The sequence below is a fragment of the Pelodiscus sinensis genome, chromosome 24, assembly GCF_052426305.1.
Source record: "Pelodiscus sinensis isolate ZL-2025 chromosome 24, ASM5242630v1, whole genome shotgun sequence".
NCBI classification, from domain to species: domain Eukaryota; kingdom Metazoa; phylum Chordata; order Testudines; family Trionychidae; genus Pelodiscus; species Pelodiscus sinensis.
The window spans coordinates 24944051-24957956 of NC_143075.1; the positions used below are offsets into that span (position 1 = coordinate 24944051).

General features: G+C 53.4%; 1 protein-coding gene across 1 annotated transcript in view; it reads left to right on the plus strand.

Annotated features, from left to right (window-relative positions):
* The first annotated feature begins 2717 nt into the window (after positions 1–2717).
* Positions 2718–13906, plus strand: part of EPHA2 (EPH receptor A2) — a 40987-nt gene continuing 29798 nt past the window's right edge. The window contains exon 1 of the mRNA XM_075906114.2: positions 2718–2921. Within this exon, the coding sequence (XP_075762229.2) occupies positions 2837–2921 (85 nt within the window). The 5' untranslated portion in view covers positions 2718–2836. The remainder of the gene's footprint in view (positions 2922–13906) is intronic.

Consider the following 13906-nt stretch of genomic DNA (forward strand, 5'->3'; position numbering starts at 1 on the left):
ACAAGTAGTATCAACGGCTCGATGTCTGTCTGGTGGCTGGTATCAAGCAAAGTGCCACAACGGTTGGTTCTGAGGCCATTTTTTTCAACATCTTTATTAATGACCTGGATGAGGGGATGGATTGCACCCTGAGAAAGTTCACAGATGATTATTAAGCTAGGGGCGAGGTGGCTACATTGGAGGATAGGCATCGGGTCCCGAGTGACCTACTCAAATTGGAGCATTGGGCCAAACAAAATTGTATGAGGTTCAACAAGAACAAGTGCAGAGTTCTGCCCTTGGAACGGAAGAATCCCAAGCACTGCTACAGGCTGGGGACCAACTGGCTAAGCAGCAGTTTGGCAGAAAAGGACCTGGGTATTGCAGTGGATGAGAAGCTGGAGATGAGTCAACAGGGCGCCCTTGTAGCCAAGAAGGCTAACAACATATTGGGATGCATTAGGAGGAGCATTGCCACAAGATTTAGAGAGGTGATTATTCCCCTTTATTCGGCACTGGTGAGGCCACATCTGGAGTATTGCGTCCAATTCTGCCTCTCCCCCCATTACAGAAAGGATGAGAACACATTGGAGAGGGTCCAGCGGAGGGCAATGAAAATGTTAAGGGGGCTGGAGCATGTGACACATAAGAAGAGATTGAGGGATTTGGGCTTATTTAGTTTGCAGAAAAGAAGAGTGAGGGGGGATCTGATAGCAGCCTTTAACTATCTGAAGGGAGGTTCCAAAGAGGATGGAGAGGCAGTGGTGATAGATGGCAGGATGAGGAGCAATGGGCTCAAGCTGCAATGGGGGAGGTCTAGGTTGGATATTAGGGAGAATTATTTCCCTGGGGGGAGGGGGGAAGCACTGGGATGGGTTCTCTAGGGAGGGTGCGGAATCTCCATCCCTAGGGGTGTTTAAGTCCCAGCTGGACAAAGCCCTGGCTGGGATGATGGAGTTGGGGTTGGCCCGGCCTTGGGCAGGGGGCTGGACTCGATGACTCCTGAGGTCTCCTCTGGCTTCTAGGATTCTATAACTCTGTCCATGCAGCAGATGGGAGTTCAAGGCCACCCCTAATCTTGACTAGGCTGTGACAAGGGCTCCAGGGACGTTATCATAATTCACACTTCCCAGAATTGCGCTGCCATCACATTACAATAAACATGAGGTTAAGGCTGGTGTTTTATGAACGCTTTGTCGGCTTGGAATGGCATTCAGCACCTCAGGCCCTTCCCTGGGCTTTATGGGATTGTTCCTTCTTCATTAGGGTTTATGGTGGCAGCATAAATACCACCCTGGGTTATTTTTATAAGGCTTACCTATAATCCTTTCATTTGTCAGGGCTGTTCGGAAGCAGCCCCTGGGGAGTTGTTGTCAGCTGGTCAGAATGCAGGCTTGGGGGGTTACATCGGCTGTATAGAAAGCTACTAATAAAAGGTAGGAAAGATCCCAAAGTGCTGTGTGATAGGAGAGTCAGTCCTACTGCTGGGGAACACATTTGTTACCTCGCACCCGCTACTGGTCCTAGTCCAAGAACATAGTTAAGCCTGTGAACAAGCCTCTGGATCTTTGGAAGACTAATTCAAACTTAAAGCTGAAATCTGAACTAACTTCCCTGTAGCCAACACGTCAGGTGAAGCCAGCCCATGCAGACAGAACCAATGTCTGTTTGCAGCACTTGAGTCTCCTCAAGCCCCCTCAGCCATTACTCCACTCTGTGGGGTCACAACCGGGTCTGTCAAACCATTGGCAGGGAGAGCAGCCTCATGCAAGGGCCCACCAAAATCTCCTCCCCACAGAAATGAGGGCCTGCTTGCCCCCAGCTTGCTGCAGTGGAGACACCTCCTGGTTCATGGCCTGTGAGAAGCAAATCAGTTGGTGACTTGAGGCCCTGAGAGCGTCAGAAGGATGTCCAGGGTGTTTGGAAGGTTCCCAGCCGTGACATGTGGGGTTCAGAGAATGGCCCATGGGGCTGAGCTTTCTAAAGCACTTGGGACCAGGGTTTCAAGTGCTTGGAGCTCACAACTGGAGCTAGATTTTAAAAAGTGCTCTGAGCACTTCTGCAAACTGGGCTCTGGTTGCGAGTCCCAGACCAGGCAGTTTCAAGAATCCAGGCCTTAGTGCAAGTTCTGCTCTGGGCATTAAAAAATGTTACCTAGCTGTGGGGGAAAGGATGAAACTTAAAAAATATTTCTGGACAGGTGAAAAGAAAGAGGCCTATCAGTGTTAATTGCATGGAAGGAGTGTGGCATGTTTACTGGGGATTAGAATATTACAAGGACATTTCTTCACAATTACTGAATGAAACTGAGTGCACTTGTGTGTAGGAATGTGTCCAGCGGCAGTGGGAGGACAGTGAGGATATCTCGGTGTGTGTGTCAGGTGCCCAGCTGGAAAAGGTGAGAGATCTCTTACATACACTCTGTTTTCACACCCAAACGTGTCCTTCCTTCTCTCTCAGGAGGAGGCAGGATGAAGGCGTTTCTCATCTCACTCCTTTCCCGAGGATTTACCGTATGTCCCTGCGTGAAGCTTTTCTGCGCCGTGGGAGGATCCCCCCTCCCTGGGGTGAACAGGATGGCACTTAGGTGAGAGGTGGTAAAAGATCAAAGCTCCCGGGCAAACCCGCTGGGTCTGAGTAGTTCCCTTTGCTGGCTCACTTTGTTGCTCTGTCTCTTTAAGGTCCCGCGTGAGGCAATCCTCGGGGCGTGGCTTGGGTGACATCAGCTCAGGGCATGAATGAACAGCCCCGAAGTTTCCCACAAACTCCCACGAAGTTGCTCCTGGCAGGAGGGCGCGTAAGGCAGCCGCCGCCGGAGAGAGGCGGATCGTTTTCTGTGGAGCCGAAAGCCGGAGACATGGCCCGCGGGTGGGCACAAGCGCCCTTCTACTTCGCCCTGCTGCTGCTGCCCGGCGCCCTGCCCCGCTGCCGGGCCGAGGAAGGTAGGGACGTGGGAACGGCTCGCCGGGGGCCTCGGACTGGCCCTGCGGTATGAAACTGACAGGCCGGGTCCCAGCCCTGCTGGAAACGCGATCGCGGGGCGTGTGCTGCGGGAAGGGGCTGCAGGGGACTGGGGGCCGGAGCCGGGTCAAGAGGCGGAGAAGAGGGCCCCGTCGGCTCCTGGCCGGCGCCCAGACAGGTTGTGTTAACGGCGTGGGGAATTGGGCGTGACTCCGGATCGAGAGGAGCGCTAGTACCTAGGCGGCCCCCGACTGATTGGCTCGTCGGGGGCGCACGCGAGAGAGCCAGTGGGGTGTGGGCTGTGACCCGCGTGGGGCTCGCTGCTGAGGGCGGCGGGAGGAAATCGCCCCCTCCCCGGCCGCTGCGGATCCTTGGGAATAGCCTGGCGCCCGGAGAAGGAGCAGTCGCCTCTCCCCCCAGGTGCCTGAGTCAGGGCGCTGTCACGCTTGGGTGACACCCTGTTACACAACCCCCCGCGGGGACAGAGCCTTTCGGGCCGGGCGGGAGCGGAGCGATCTGGCCCCGGTTGGGAAGGGAGATGAGGGGGCTTCCTCGTGATGTCCTGCAGGATCGCGCTTCCCATGCGGCTCTGGTCAGTGCTCGTTGCCGGCCATCGCTCAGGGGTTGCCTGGATGCTGCTCTTGTGAGAGCCGGCTTAGATCAGTCTCGTCTTCCTCCTGCTTTAGACCCGCACACCCATCGTGCCTGAGAGAGGGCCAGTTTCTGCCTTAAGTTACACCAGTAAGTCTGGGCTCGTCCTCCCCCTGGTTGTTAGTAAAGCTGGGCCAGACTTTCCCCATTGGCCCTGGTCTTCAATTCTGAAAGCCAGAATTATTAAATTCATTTGTGGGGGCAGCTAGAGGGAAACTACTGATTTGCTACCCACTGATTCTAGCCAGGTGGGTCCGAGCTCCCAGTCAAAACTCTTCCAGAATTTAAATCCAGGCTTTGGGCCCTGTCTGAAATATTCCCAGAGCTCTAGGGTTTCACCTACACCCGTGGGATTGCTGCCCTGGGAGACAAATCAGAGCAGATTCAAGGAGATGGGAGTTAACTGGAAGCAGAATTCCAGCCTCAGGTCATTAGGGCAATATCACCACAATATTAAGAGTCATTTAAAATCAAATAAAGTTTCCCCCATCTTTCACTCTTCCCCCAGTTACAGTGATGAGAACAAGGGTGTTTCAGTGGATATGTGCTACTTCTGAGTAAGCTATGCCAGCAAAAGCACCTTTTTCCTGGTATAATTGCATCTGTGCACTGCTTCAACGAGTTCTGTTTCTAAGCAAGACATGAGAAGTTATTTTTCTGCTCTACCCTGCACTGATTAGGCCTCGGTTGGAATATTGTGTCCAGTTCTGGGCACCACACTTTAAGAAAGATGTGGAAAAATTGGAGAAAGTCCAGAGAAGAGCAACAAGCATGACTAAAGGTCTAGAGAACATGATCTATGAGGGAAGACTGAAAGAACTGGGCTTGTTTAGTTTGGAAAGGAGAAGACCGAGAGGGGACATGAGAGCGGTTTTTGGGTATCTAAAAGGGTGTCACAAGGAGGAGGGGAAAAAATTGTCCTCCTTAGCCTCTGACGATAGGACAAGCAGCAATGGACTTAAACTGCAGCAAGGGAGGTTTAGGTTGGACATTAGGAAAAACTTCCTGTCAGGGTGGTTAAACACTGGAATAAGTTGCCCAGGGGGGTTGTGGAATCTCCTCTCTGGAGATATTTAAGAGCAGGTTAGTTAAATGTCTATCAGGGATGATCTAGATCCGTAATTCCCAACCTTTTCCAGATGGGGTCCCATTTTGACAATTCAGGAAGACTTGGTGACCCAAGGCAATTAAAAACGGGGAGAAGGGAGGGCAGAGCCACCTAGGGAGACACTTGGTGACCCTTTTGAAATGTAATGGCGACCCATATTTGGGTCCTGACCCATAAGTTGGGAAACCCTCGTCTAGGTGGTACTGGGTCCTGCCGTGAGGGCAGGGGACTGGACTCGATGACCTCTCAAGGTCCCTTCCAGTTCTAGTGTTCTATGATTCTAAGCCAATATAGTCATCCAGTTGCAACTAAAAACTGTGCAGACACACTTGTAGGGGTCAGTAACTGATCTGCGGAGTGGATGGACTCCCACTGGCTTTGAGCTTTGGCTTAGGTCCAGAGAGCAGCTCAGGCATGCTGCTTGGAGGCCCCAGGATGACTCCCAGCTTCTGATCGGGTCCAGATTCCAGAAAACCTGGAGCTGTTCCAATCTGGAGTTTGCGTTCTCTCTGATCTGTTTACAAAATTCCAACCCAGAGCTGAATGTTTGGGCCAAGGATTTTTGTCTTGCCCCATCTTTCATTTAAAGAAGTCATTAGAAAAGAGAGCAAACAAATCTAAGTTTGACATTTTGTGAGTATCACTAAATAAATACAAGGAATATTGCAAAGAAATCCAAGCCCTAGGTGCTGGCATGTGACATCAGGATGGTTTTGGTCCGATGTTGATTTATTGGGGAAGGCAGGACTTCTTTAAAAAACAAAACTGAATGTGGCTTAGGCAGGGAGGAATTTGGAATAATATGCACGCTTAGGAAGATGGGCTGTAATTGCTCAGAAGGAAGCATAAGAATCTATCTTGTAAATAGAGCTTTAAGGGGAAATATCACCCCTCTCCCAACAACAATTTAGCAGCAGCTGCTAATTTTGGGTGCTTGGATTTATAAATACTCCGCACAGGAGCTAGGTTTTTGGGTGCCCAAGATCACTGTGCCTCAAATTGGTCACCCACAACTATAAGCCACTCTGGAATATTAGATTGTCTTTAAAACCAGGCATCGCTACAGCACCTTCCCCGGGGCAGCTTGATTAGATCCCAAGAGTCGGAGCTGCTGGAAGACGGCAGCAGTTTTTCAAATTAGCATTGCGTTTGTGTCTGCAAGTGCCAAAAGTAATTGGTGTCTAATGTGGACTAATCTCTTGCCAAATTGAAGTTTCCAATGAAGTTTCCAATTAACATTGCTGTGGAATTAGAAAAGGGCTTGTTACTTGGTAAACTCCCCAAGTCTATTTTTATGCCAGCTTTAAACTAGGCTTCAAACCAGTCCTTTGGCTATAACCTTACAAGACAGGGTGAAATTCTCCTCTCCAATAAGCATGACAGCTCTTACTCTACGCTACTCTAGGCGCACAAGGGAGCGCAAAACATGGTCGATGCAGTCCACAGCATGGAGGCCAGGCCAGAGGAGATCTTTGCCAGTAGTGCAGAGCACTGTTATTACCCGTCCTGTGCTCTGAGGGTCTGAGTGCAGCTTTACAAATTAGAGCTCTAATCCCAGCTCCCAGGCTGGTCTCCACTGACGAGAATGTGATGGCTATTTCTCCTCCACAGAGAGAACAAACAGGGCTTCCTAGAGCGCTGGTGTCTAACACACTAAGTACTAGCCACGTGTCCATTTGGCCAGTTACTGCTTCTGAACTTTGGACACCACAGTCCTAGAAGGTTGGAGGGGGAGATAGTTGAAGGTACAGCGCACACATGGTGGAGGGAGGAGCTTTGCTCATTGAGGCCCTGATCTGGCATGACAATTAAGCACATGGTGAAGTCCATGGAAGCACTGTGCTTAGATTCTTGAAGGTATTTAGGCTCCGAACTCTCACTGGAAATTAAAAACCTAAAACTTTTTGGGGATCCTCGCCTAAATGCCCCCCGGAAATCAAAAAGGATTTCGATGTGTAGCTGGGTTTGAAACTGGAGCTTGCAAAGGCTGGGGCTGTGAGTCAAGAGATCCGGGTTCTGGGCTCTGCCAGTTGGACTCACTGTACTGCATCACTGCCTTGCTCCATGCCTCAGTTTCCCTAGCAGGAGAATGAGGAGCAGTCAGCCCTACAGTTGCCCTGTGAGCTACAAAATGGCGGGAGGGGGTTGTTTTGGGAGGCTGAGCTGAATCTTTGCAAAGTGCTCGGGGCCTGGGAATCTTTGGAGGGAGGTAAATGGGTGAACAAAGGAGGGGGGGAGCATTCTGACCTGGGACAATGATGGAGCCCAGCAGAGCCCACCATCACATGTAACTGACCCAGTGAGGGGGTTTTAGCTGGGCAGTGGCAGAGACAGGTGGTGCTGGCATAGGCGACTGCGGTTGTGAGAAAAGAAATTAAGGGCCTGAGTGAAATCCCTGGTGCGGGCGCCAGCTCTATGCACAGCCCAGTTTCTGAGCTTTGCTGCAGCCATCTCTGGGTTGGGGGTTCCTGCCTCTGGCTCTGCCAACGGCTGTGCTGGTGACTCGCCAGCAGCTGGTGCACCACGCCCGGTTTGCCTGTGGATTGAGCCACCCCCATCTTTAATATGGAGGCGCGGCTGGTGGAGGCGCAGGTCCCAGCATGTGATACAGCAGTGCTGGAAGGTTGATGTGGGAACCCAGCTCTGGGATATATCACTTCCATCTGCTGCCCGAGGGGGGAGGGGGGAGAGTGAGCAGAACCCTAGGAGCCTTGTTGGGTTTGCCAGCCTCTTCCAGGAGCACAGGGCCCAGATCAGGGCATAGGGATACCCAGGCTGGTGACCCAGGTGGGATTAATTAGTGTGGGAGCCAGAGTACACCCCACTGTCCGTCAGTGACTCAATGATGAGTCCGCTGTGTTTAGTGGAGGTCCTGCTCTGGGGCTGCTGACTGTCCTCCCAACAGTCGCCTGGCTCAGGGTGTAGCTCACAAAAGACCTGCCCCTTCCCAGGCACCCAGGAGGACACTGTGTGGCTTTAGCTCCTGGGCTGGTCTTTCAAATCCTGCTGCGACTTGCCAGGTTCAACCTGCTGAAGGAGCCCAGGAGGCTGCACCTTCTGCCTGCATTGACCAGGGGCTTGCCCCTGATGCTGGCTGTTATGTAGTCGACTACACGATATGCCTGGGCTTATCATTAATCCTATGAACGACGCGCATTTCCCTGCCCCCTTGCTGCCTCTATATCAGAGGTAGCAGGGAGGCAAGTGGGAGCTGGTCTGCGTGAGGAGCCCGTTTAAAAACGGGCTCCCATTACAGACCAGCTCCCACCTGCCACCCTGTGCAGCTTCCTCTGATCCAGAGGCAGTAGCACAGTGTGACAGGGGACTCCCTGGGAGGGGGCTGGGAGTGCACTGCTGCCAGCACACCCCCTCGGGAATAGAGACTAATTATATAAAATAATATTTGGCACAATTACACCATGTCTGACATCCCTAACATGGAGGGGGCAGGGCTGTTCCCTGGCTGAGAACTCTCAGACTCAGCTCACTGCCATGATGTGAGACCTGGCTGTGCCTTGCCTCACTGCTGCAGGGGATGCTAGAGCAGTGTTTCTCAGCCAGGAGTGCGAGTACCCTTAGGGCACTCGAGAGAAGTCTGGGGGGTACGGCAACACAACTGACACTTGGAGAAAACTGCATTTTGTGTTAAGTTTTACAGCGCTTTGTTATTTTTGTATTTCTTACACTCAAATGTCATCGCCTGCCTGGCTAGGATTAAGTTGTTTAAACAAATGTGTTGCAACAGGAGAAAAAAAATGGTGCATCTGAAAACTGTAGGTACTGGGGGTACTTATAATTTTTTTTTAAATGGGTATTTTATCAAAAAGCGGTTTAGAAACACTGCATTAGATCACAGGAGAGCTGGGAAGAGATCTGTGCTAGGGAGTGGATGCAAATTGGTCATGCCGCAAAGTCGACACCTCCTTTATCCCTGCATGAAGAGGGGAGGCTGGCACCTCGATAAAGTGAGGAGGGAGGGGGGAGCTGGCAGAGCTGGGCAGTCCCACAGTAGCTGGGTGGGCCTGAACCTCACCCCCAAGCGCTCTGCTGGGGTGGTCTTAGCCACATGTGCATCCGTCCGTGGATTAAAGGTGTTTCCGGCCCTAGAACTGGGCTGGGGCCCGAAGGCAGGTAGCAAAAGAGAAAGCCACAGGCTGGATCCAGCTGCCCCCATAGAGCTCCCTTGATTTGCTCCCAGGATCTGCTCTTAGCTGCACCACTGCAGGCGGGAGGAGCAGAGCGGAGGACAGACATGGTCTCAGCTGGGTGTAATCAGGGAAGTGTGACGGTGAAATGGGGTCTGGGGCAAATAGAAAAGTGAGGCCCAGTCTGGCTCATGTGGTAGGCGCTGGGCTTAGAGTCCTCAGGGGTGCAGGGCCCCACATGGGAGCCAGTTTGTCCAGATTTTGCACGTGAGCCTGGTCTGTTTGGTCCTCCTGCAAGCCAGCTCCCCCGAGGAGCTGTGGTCCATCCGCATTATAGTAAATGCAGCCCCAAGACTCAAAGCCTGAGCTGGGCTGCAGGATGGATGTTTGGGCTCGGAAACTGTGGCTGCGTCTACACTGGCATGATTTTCCGGAAATGCTTTTAACGGAAAAGTTTTCCGTTAAAAGCATTTTCAGAAAAGCACGTCTAGATTGGCAGGATGCTTTTCCACAAAAGCACTTTTTGCGGAAAAGTGTCTGTGGCCAATCTAGATGCGCTTTTCCGCAAAAAAGCCCCAATCGCCATTTTCGCGATCGGGGCTTTTTATCGGAAAACAGTCCTGTGCTGTTTACACTGGCCCTCTTGCACAAAAGTCTTTCGGAAAAAGACTTTTGTCCAAACGGGAGCAATATAGTATTTCCGGAAAAGCACTGACAATCTTGCATGAGATCGTCGGTGCTTTTCCGGAAATTCAAGCGGCCAGTGTAGACAGCTGGCAAGTTTTTCCGGAAAAGCGGCTGATTTTCCGGAAAAACTTGCCAGTCTAGACACAGCCTGTGAGTCTGGGCATCTACGCTGCAGTTTTATAGTCCTGCAGCACAGACTTCCCCTCTGCACTTTGCTCTGGGGCGCCAGCACCTCTTCCCTGGGCAGGAGCTTTCTTGGCCGTGTACCCCAAAATGCCGAGTCTGGGAGCTCCAGGGATCCCCATGCAGCAGGCAGAGCCCAGCTCCTTCTGCTCCAAATTGCCGTGGCCCCAGAGTCTGGAGGAGGGGCAGTGGGAACTGCAGGTGTTTAGGAGGAACAGGGGACACAGGCCCTGCTGTTTCTCCTGCCTGTCTGGCTGGGGTGGCAAGGGGGCGTTTCGTAAAGGAAGCTGGCAGGCTGCAATGAGGTGATCTGACCAGCGCTCCTTTATGGGGGCATGGAGCCAGCTCTGTTGCCCTAGGGCAGCGTTTCCCAAACTATGGGCCGCGGGAGAAAAATACCGGGCCTCAGCATGCCTGGTGGCTGCCGGCAGAGCCGGCCTTAGGCCCATTCAGGCCACACGCCCCTGAACCCGGAAGTGCCGGCGAGTTACAGAGCCGGGGGCCCTGCTCCACTGATATGTGGAGTTGGGTCTCTCCCCTGGCTCGCGTGAGCACGGCCCCCTCCCCCCGCTGGCCACGCCCCCCCCCACACGTCCTCCTCCCTCCCCCTCAGAGTATCCCCGCGGGCTTGCGCAGAGGGGGAAGGGTGGAAGGAGAAGGGGCTTGGGCGGGGGGAGGGGAAGGCACCAAGGGACAGGGTGCAGGAGAGAGAGTCAAATGCCAGGGGGCCAAGTGCAGACTGAGGGAAAGGGGAGGAGGGGAGGTGTCAGTGGGAGGGGGACAGGGTGATGCTGGGAGAGGAGAGGGGAAGGGCACTGGGAGCTGGCGGGGGAGGCATGAGGAAGGCCAGGATGGAGCAAGACGTGTGAGGGCACAGAGGGGCAGGAGGGGAATGGGGCAGAGTGTGGTGAGGGGGTGGGTATCAGGGAAAAAGGGGGCAGGGGCAGTGAGGGAAGGGGGAGGCACCAGGAGGGTGCAGGGCTAAGGGAAGGTGCCGGTGCCAGGGGATTCTGAGGTGAGGAGGAGGGGAGAGCTGGCCACCGGAAGCAGCACTGGATGGGGGAGTTGGGTCAGGCTGGGGAAATTGGGGGGCTGGTGGAACAAGGCTGCCGGGGGGTACGAGGTTGGGGGCAGGGAGCTGGCCAGGGAAGATGTGGGGGGAAGAAGCGGCCGCCGGAAGGAGGGCTGGACGCAGGCAGTGGGGCTGGCCAAGGGAGATTGGGAGGAGAAGCGGGGGAGAACTGGCTGCCCGGGAGGGGGTTGGGGGAAGTGGGGCTGGCCAGAGGCGCAGCGGGGGGAGCAGAGGGGAGGAATGAATTGGCCTGCGGGGAGTGAGACTGACCCGGCCATACGTGGATCTTGGGGCGCTGCCCCCCTTGCTCCCCCCGCAAAGTACAAAGCATGAGTTAGTCTGGCCCGGAGATTCTATTGTCCCCCCCCCCCCCCCCCGCACACACACCCTCGAGTAGTTGTGAACTGTGTGGCTGGTAGACACACTCATGTAGCCTGAGCACATTTACCAGCCAGGCCGTTCGAAACTACAAACTGATACATCTAGTAATAATACAACTTCCCTAATGAGAAAATACCAGACATGTTCTGTGTTTGGTATTTTCTCAGTTTGGTTTTTATGTGTTTATATTTTTGGGCTGCAAAAAGCAGTACTGGGGGGGAAAAAAAAGGTTCCAACTAAAGTACAAAGTTTGGGAAACCCTGGCCTAACCAGCTTTCTGTCTTTCTTACAGCCCATTTATCCAGTCCATATTCCTTAACTTGCTGGCAAGAATATTGTGGGTGACCATATCAAAAGCTTTGCTAAAGCTGGCACTGGGGGTTTTGGGAGGACCAGAAACAACTTATTTGAATATTCATCATTTGATTAATGAATATGCAAATGAACATTACCAGTCCTCCAAAAGTTTGTGAATGGATTTACTGGTCCCTGTATCAAAAAGTTTGGGAACCCCTGCACTAGGGGAAGAGCCATAAAGAGATGCATGCTCCCAGCATCCCAGCAAGGACGGCAGCCTACCCTGTGTGGCCTGGGGATCCTTGGTGCCCAAGCTGCAGCGCTGGCACAGAGATCTCAGGCCTGACTCCACTCAGGCTGCCCCGGCTCTCGCAGGTCTGAGGGGGCCAGCTGGACAGTCCCCAGTCTGGAGCCTCGGAACTGCCCAGCCTCATGGGCTCTGTGGCAGCGCAAGCCAGGAGCCTCCAGCCTGCATGATGCCCTTCGCAGCTCGCTCACATGGCCCGATGCGATCACATTCCTGGCCGGCTGATTCACCGGGGCTTGGCAGGGCCCTGCCAGGCTGGGTAATTGCTTCCGCTCAGGCCTTGGTCACTCGCCCTTTGCTTTCCCCGCCTGCCAGGCGGCTGCTGGGTTATTTATTTTACTTCCCTTCTTTCCTTCCTCTTTTCAAACCCACTTGATCCCTTGGCAGGTCCCAGCCTCCGCCCTGTGCTGGTAGGGACAGTAGAGTCCAGCCCAGCATGTCTGGACATGTCTGATGAGATCTGGCAGGCGGAGGCTGGACCAGTCAAGCCTGCCAGTGCCCAGCGTCTGTGCTGTGTTTATAATGGGGATGTGTTCATATGCGGGGGGGAGGATTAGGGGGCGTATTTATTTCCTGATCCCTGTGCTGGGTGGCTGTGCCTTATCACCTTTTTTCTTGTGGTTGCACAAGAGACCTGGCCTCTGAAAGGCTCCCAACTGCAATGTTTGCATTGATGGGGAAAGATGGCCTCCTGGTTAAAGCCCTGGGCTGAGGCTCAGGAGGGCTGGCTGTTGGTCCCAGTTTTTTCACGGGCTCCCTGGATGATCTTAGGCAAGTGGCTGATGCCTTTTGAGCCTCAGTTTTCCCATGTTAGAATGTGGATAATTATACTCCTCATCTCAGAGGATTATGGGGATAAATGTGTTGGTAATGAGCTTGGAGTGACAAGGCTGTGGAAATGCTTAGGAATCCTGCAGTGGTGAGTTACGCAGGTTAGCAGCATGATGTGTGAAAATGGGAGGGTTCTGTGGATTTATAAGCCAGGAGGCTACCAGTCTGTGGTCCCTGCAAAGCTCATTATATCCCCTGGCCAGAGCTAGGAAAAGGTTACCCATCGCCCGCCAGCCCTTCTTCCAGGCACAGCTTTATAGCACAGGATCTATCCTGACTCCCAGCATGTAAAGCAGGAAGGCAGTGGGGATACGATGCTGCAAGTCAGGGAATGAGCAAAAGCAGAATGAATGGGGGTGAGGTTCTGCCATCTATCCCAGCCCAGCACATGTGCTGAGACCCAGAGAAGGGAGACAGCCCCCCCCCCCCTCCCCTGGCTGTTCCAGCCCCCAGGAGACAGCAGGGTTGGTTTGCAAGCTACAGCCTAATGTTAATGAATGGTTTGCAGCTTTGGCAGCTGTGAGCAGCTCCTGAATCCAAACCAGTGTCTGGAAGAGATTTTGTTCCCCACAATGGAAAAATCTCTGGCAAATGGGAGCACTACAGAAGAAAACTCCAGAGACAGCAGAGATCCTGCTTGCTTGGGGTAAAGGGCCAGTGTATCGGGGGGAGGGGAAGACATGCAAGCAGGAAGGACTGAATTGGATGCTCCAGCACAGGAGTTAGCAGAGCAAAGGGGCATCCTGCCTGGTATCCTGTCTGCAAAGCCGGATGCTTCCAAGCCAGGCATCAGACCTTCTGCTGTAGTGATGGGGGAGGAAATTCCTGCCTGACCTCAGCTGAGCTGGTGCCCTGAAGCGTGAGGGCTGATAGCCTCATGATCCTTTTCCCAGCTAGTGCAGATGTGTCTCCTCTGCAAATTCATTTCTGGCGTAACACGATTGACTTCATTGGCATTACACCAGGGATGATTTGGCCCTAACCCCTCCTGGCTTCCTTTTAACCATGATCACAGCTGGGCTGGCCTGACCTTTGCCAGAACCTCCTCTTACACCTTGGGATCCTCTGCCCTTTCCCCTCAGGCTGCCACCCTGTTCCTAAATAAAGTCTCTGGTTTGTGAGTCAGCCGCTCAAATATGGATAACGAGGGCAAACAAAGAGCAGCCCTGTGATGAGTGTGGGATAAGGGCACTGGCGTGTCTACCCCTTCCCCACCCCATGGTGACTGCTCTCTGCTGGGGGTGAGCTGCTGCTATAGCCCCGTGGTTTTGGGGACCTGGCACAAAGGGAGTTGGGGAGAGTAG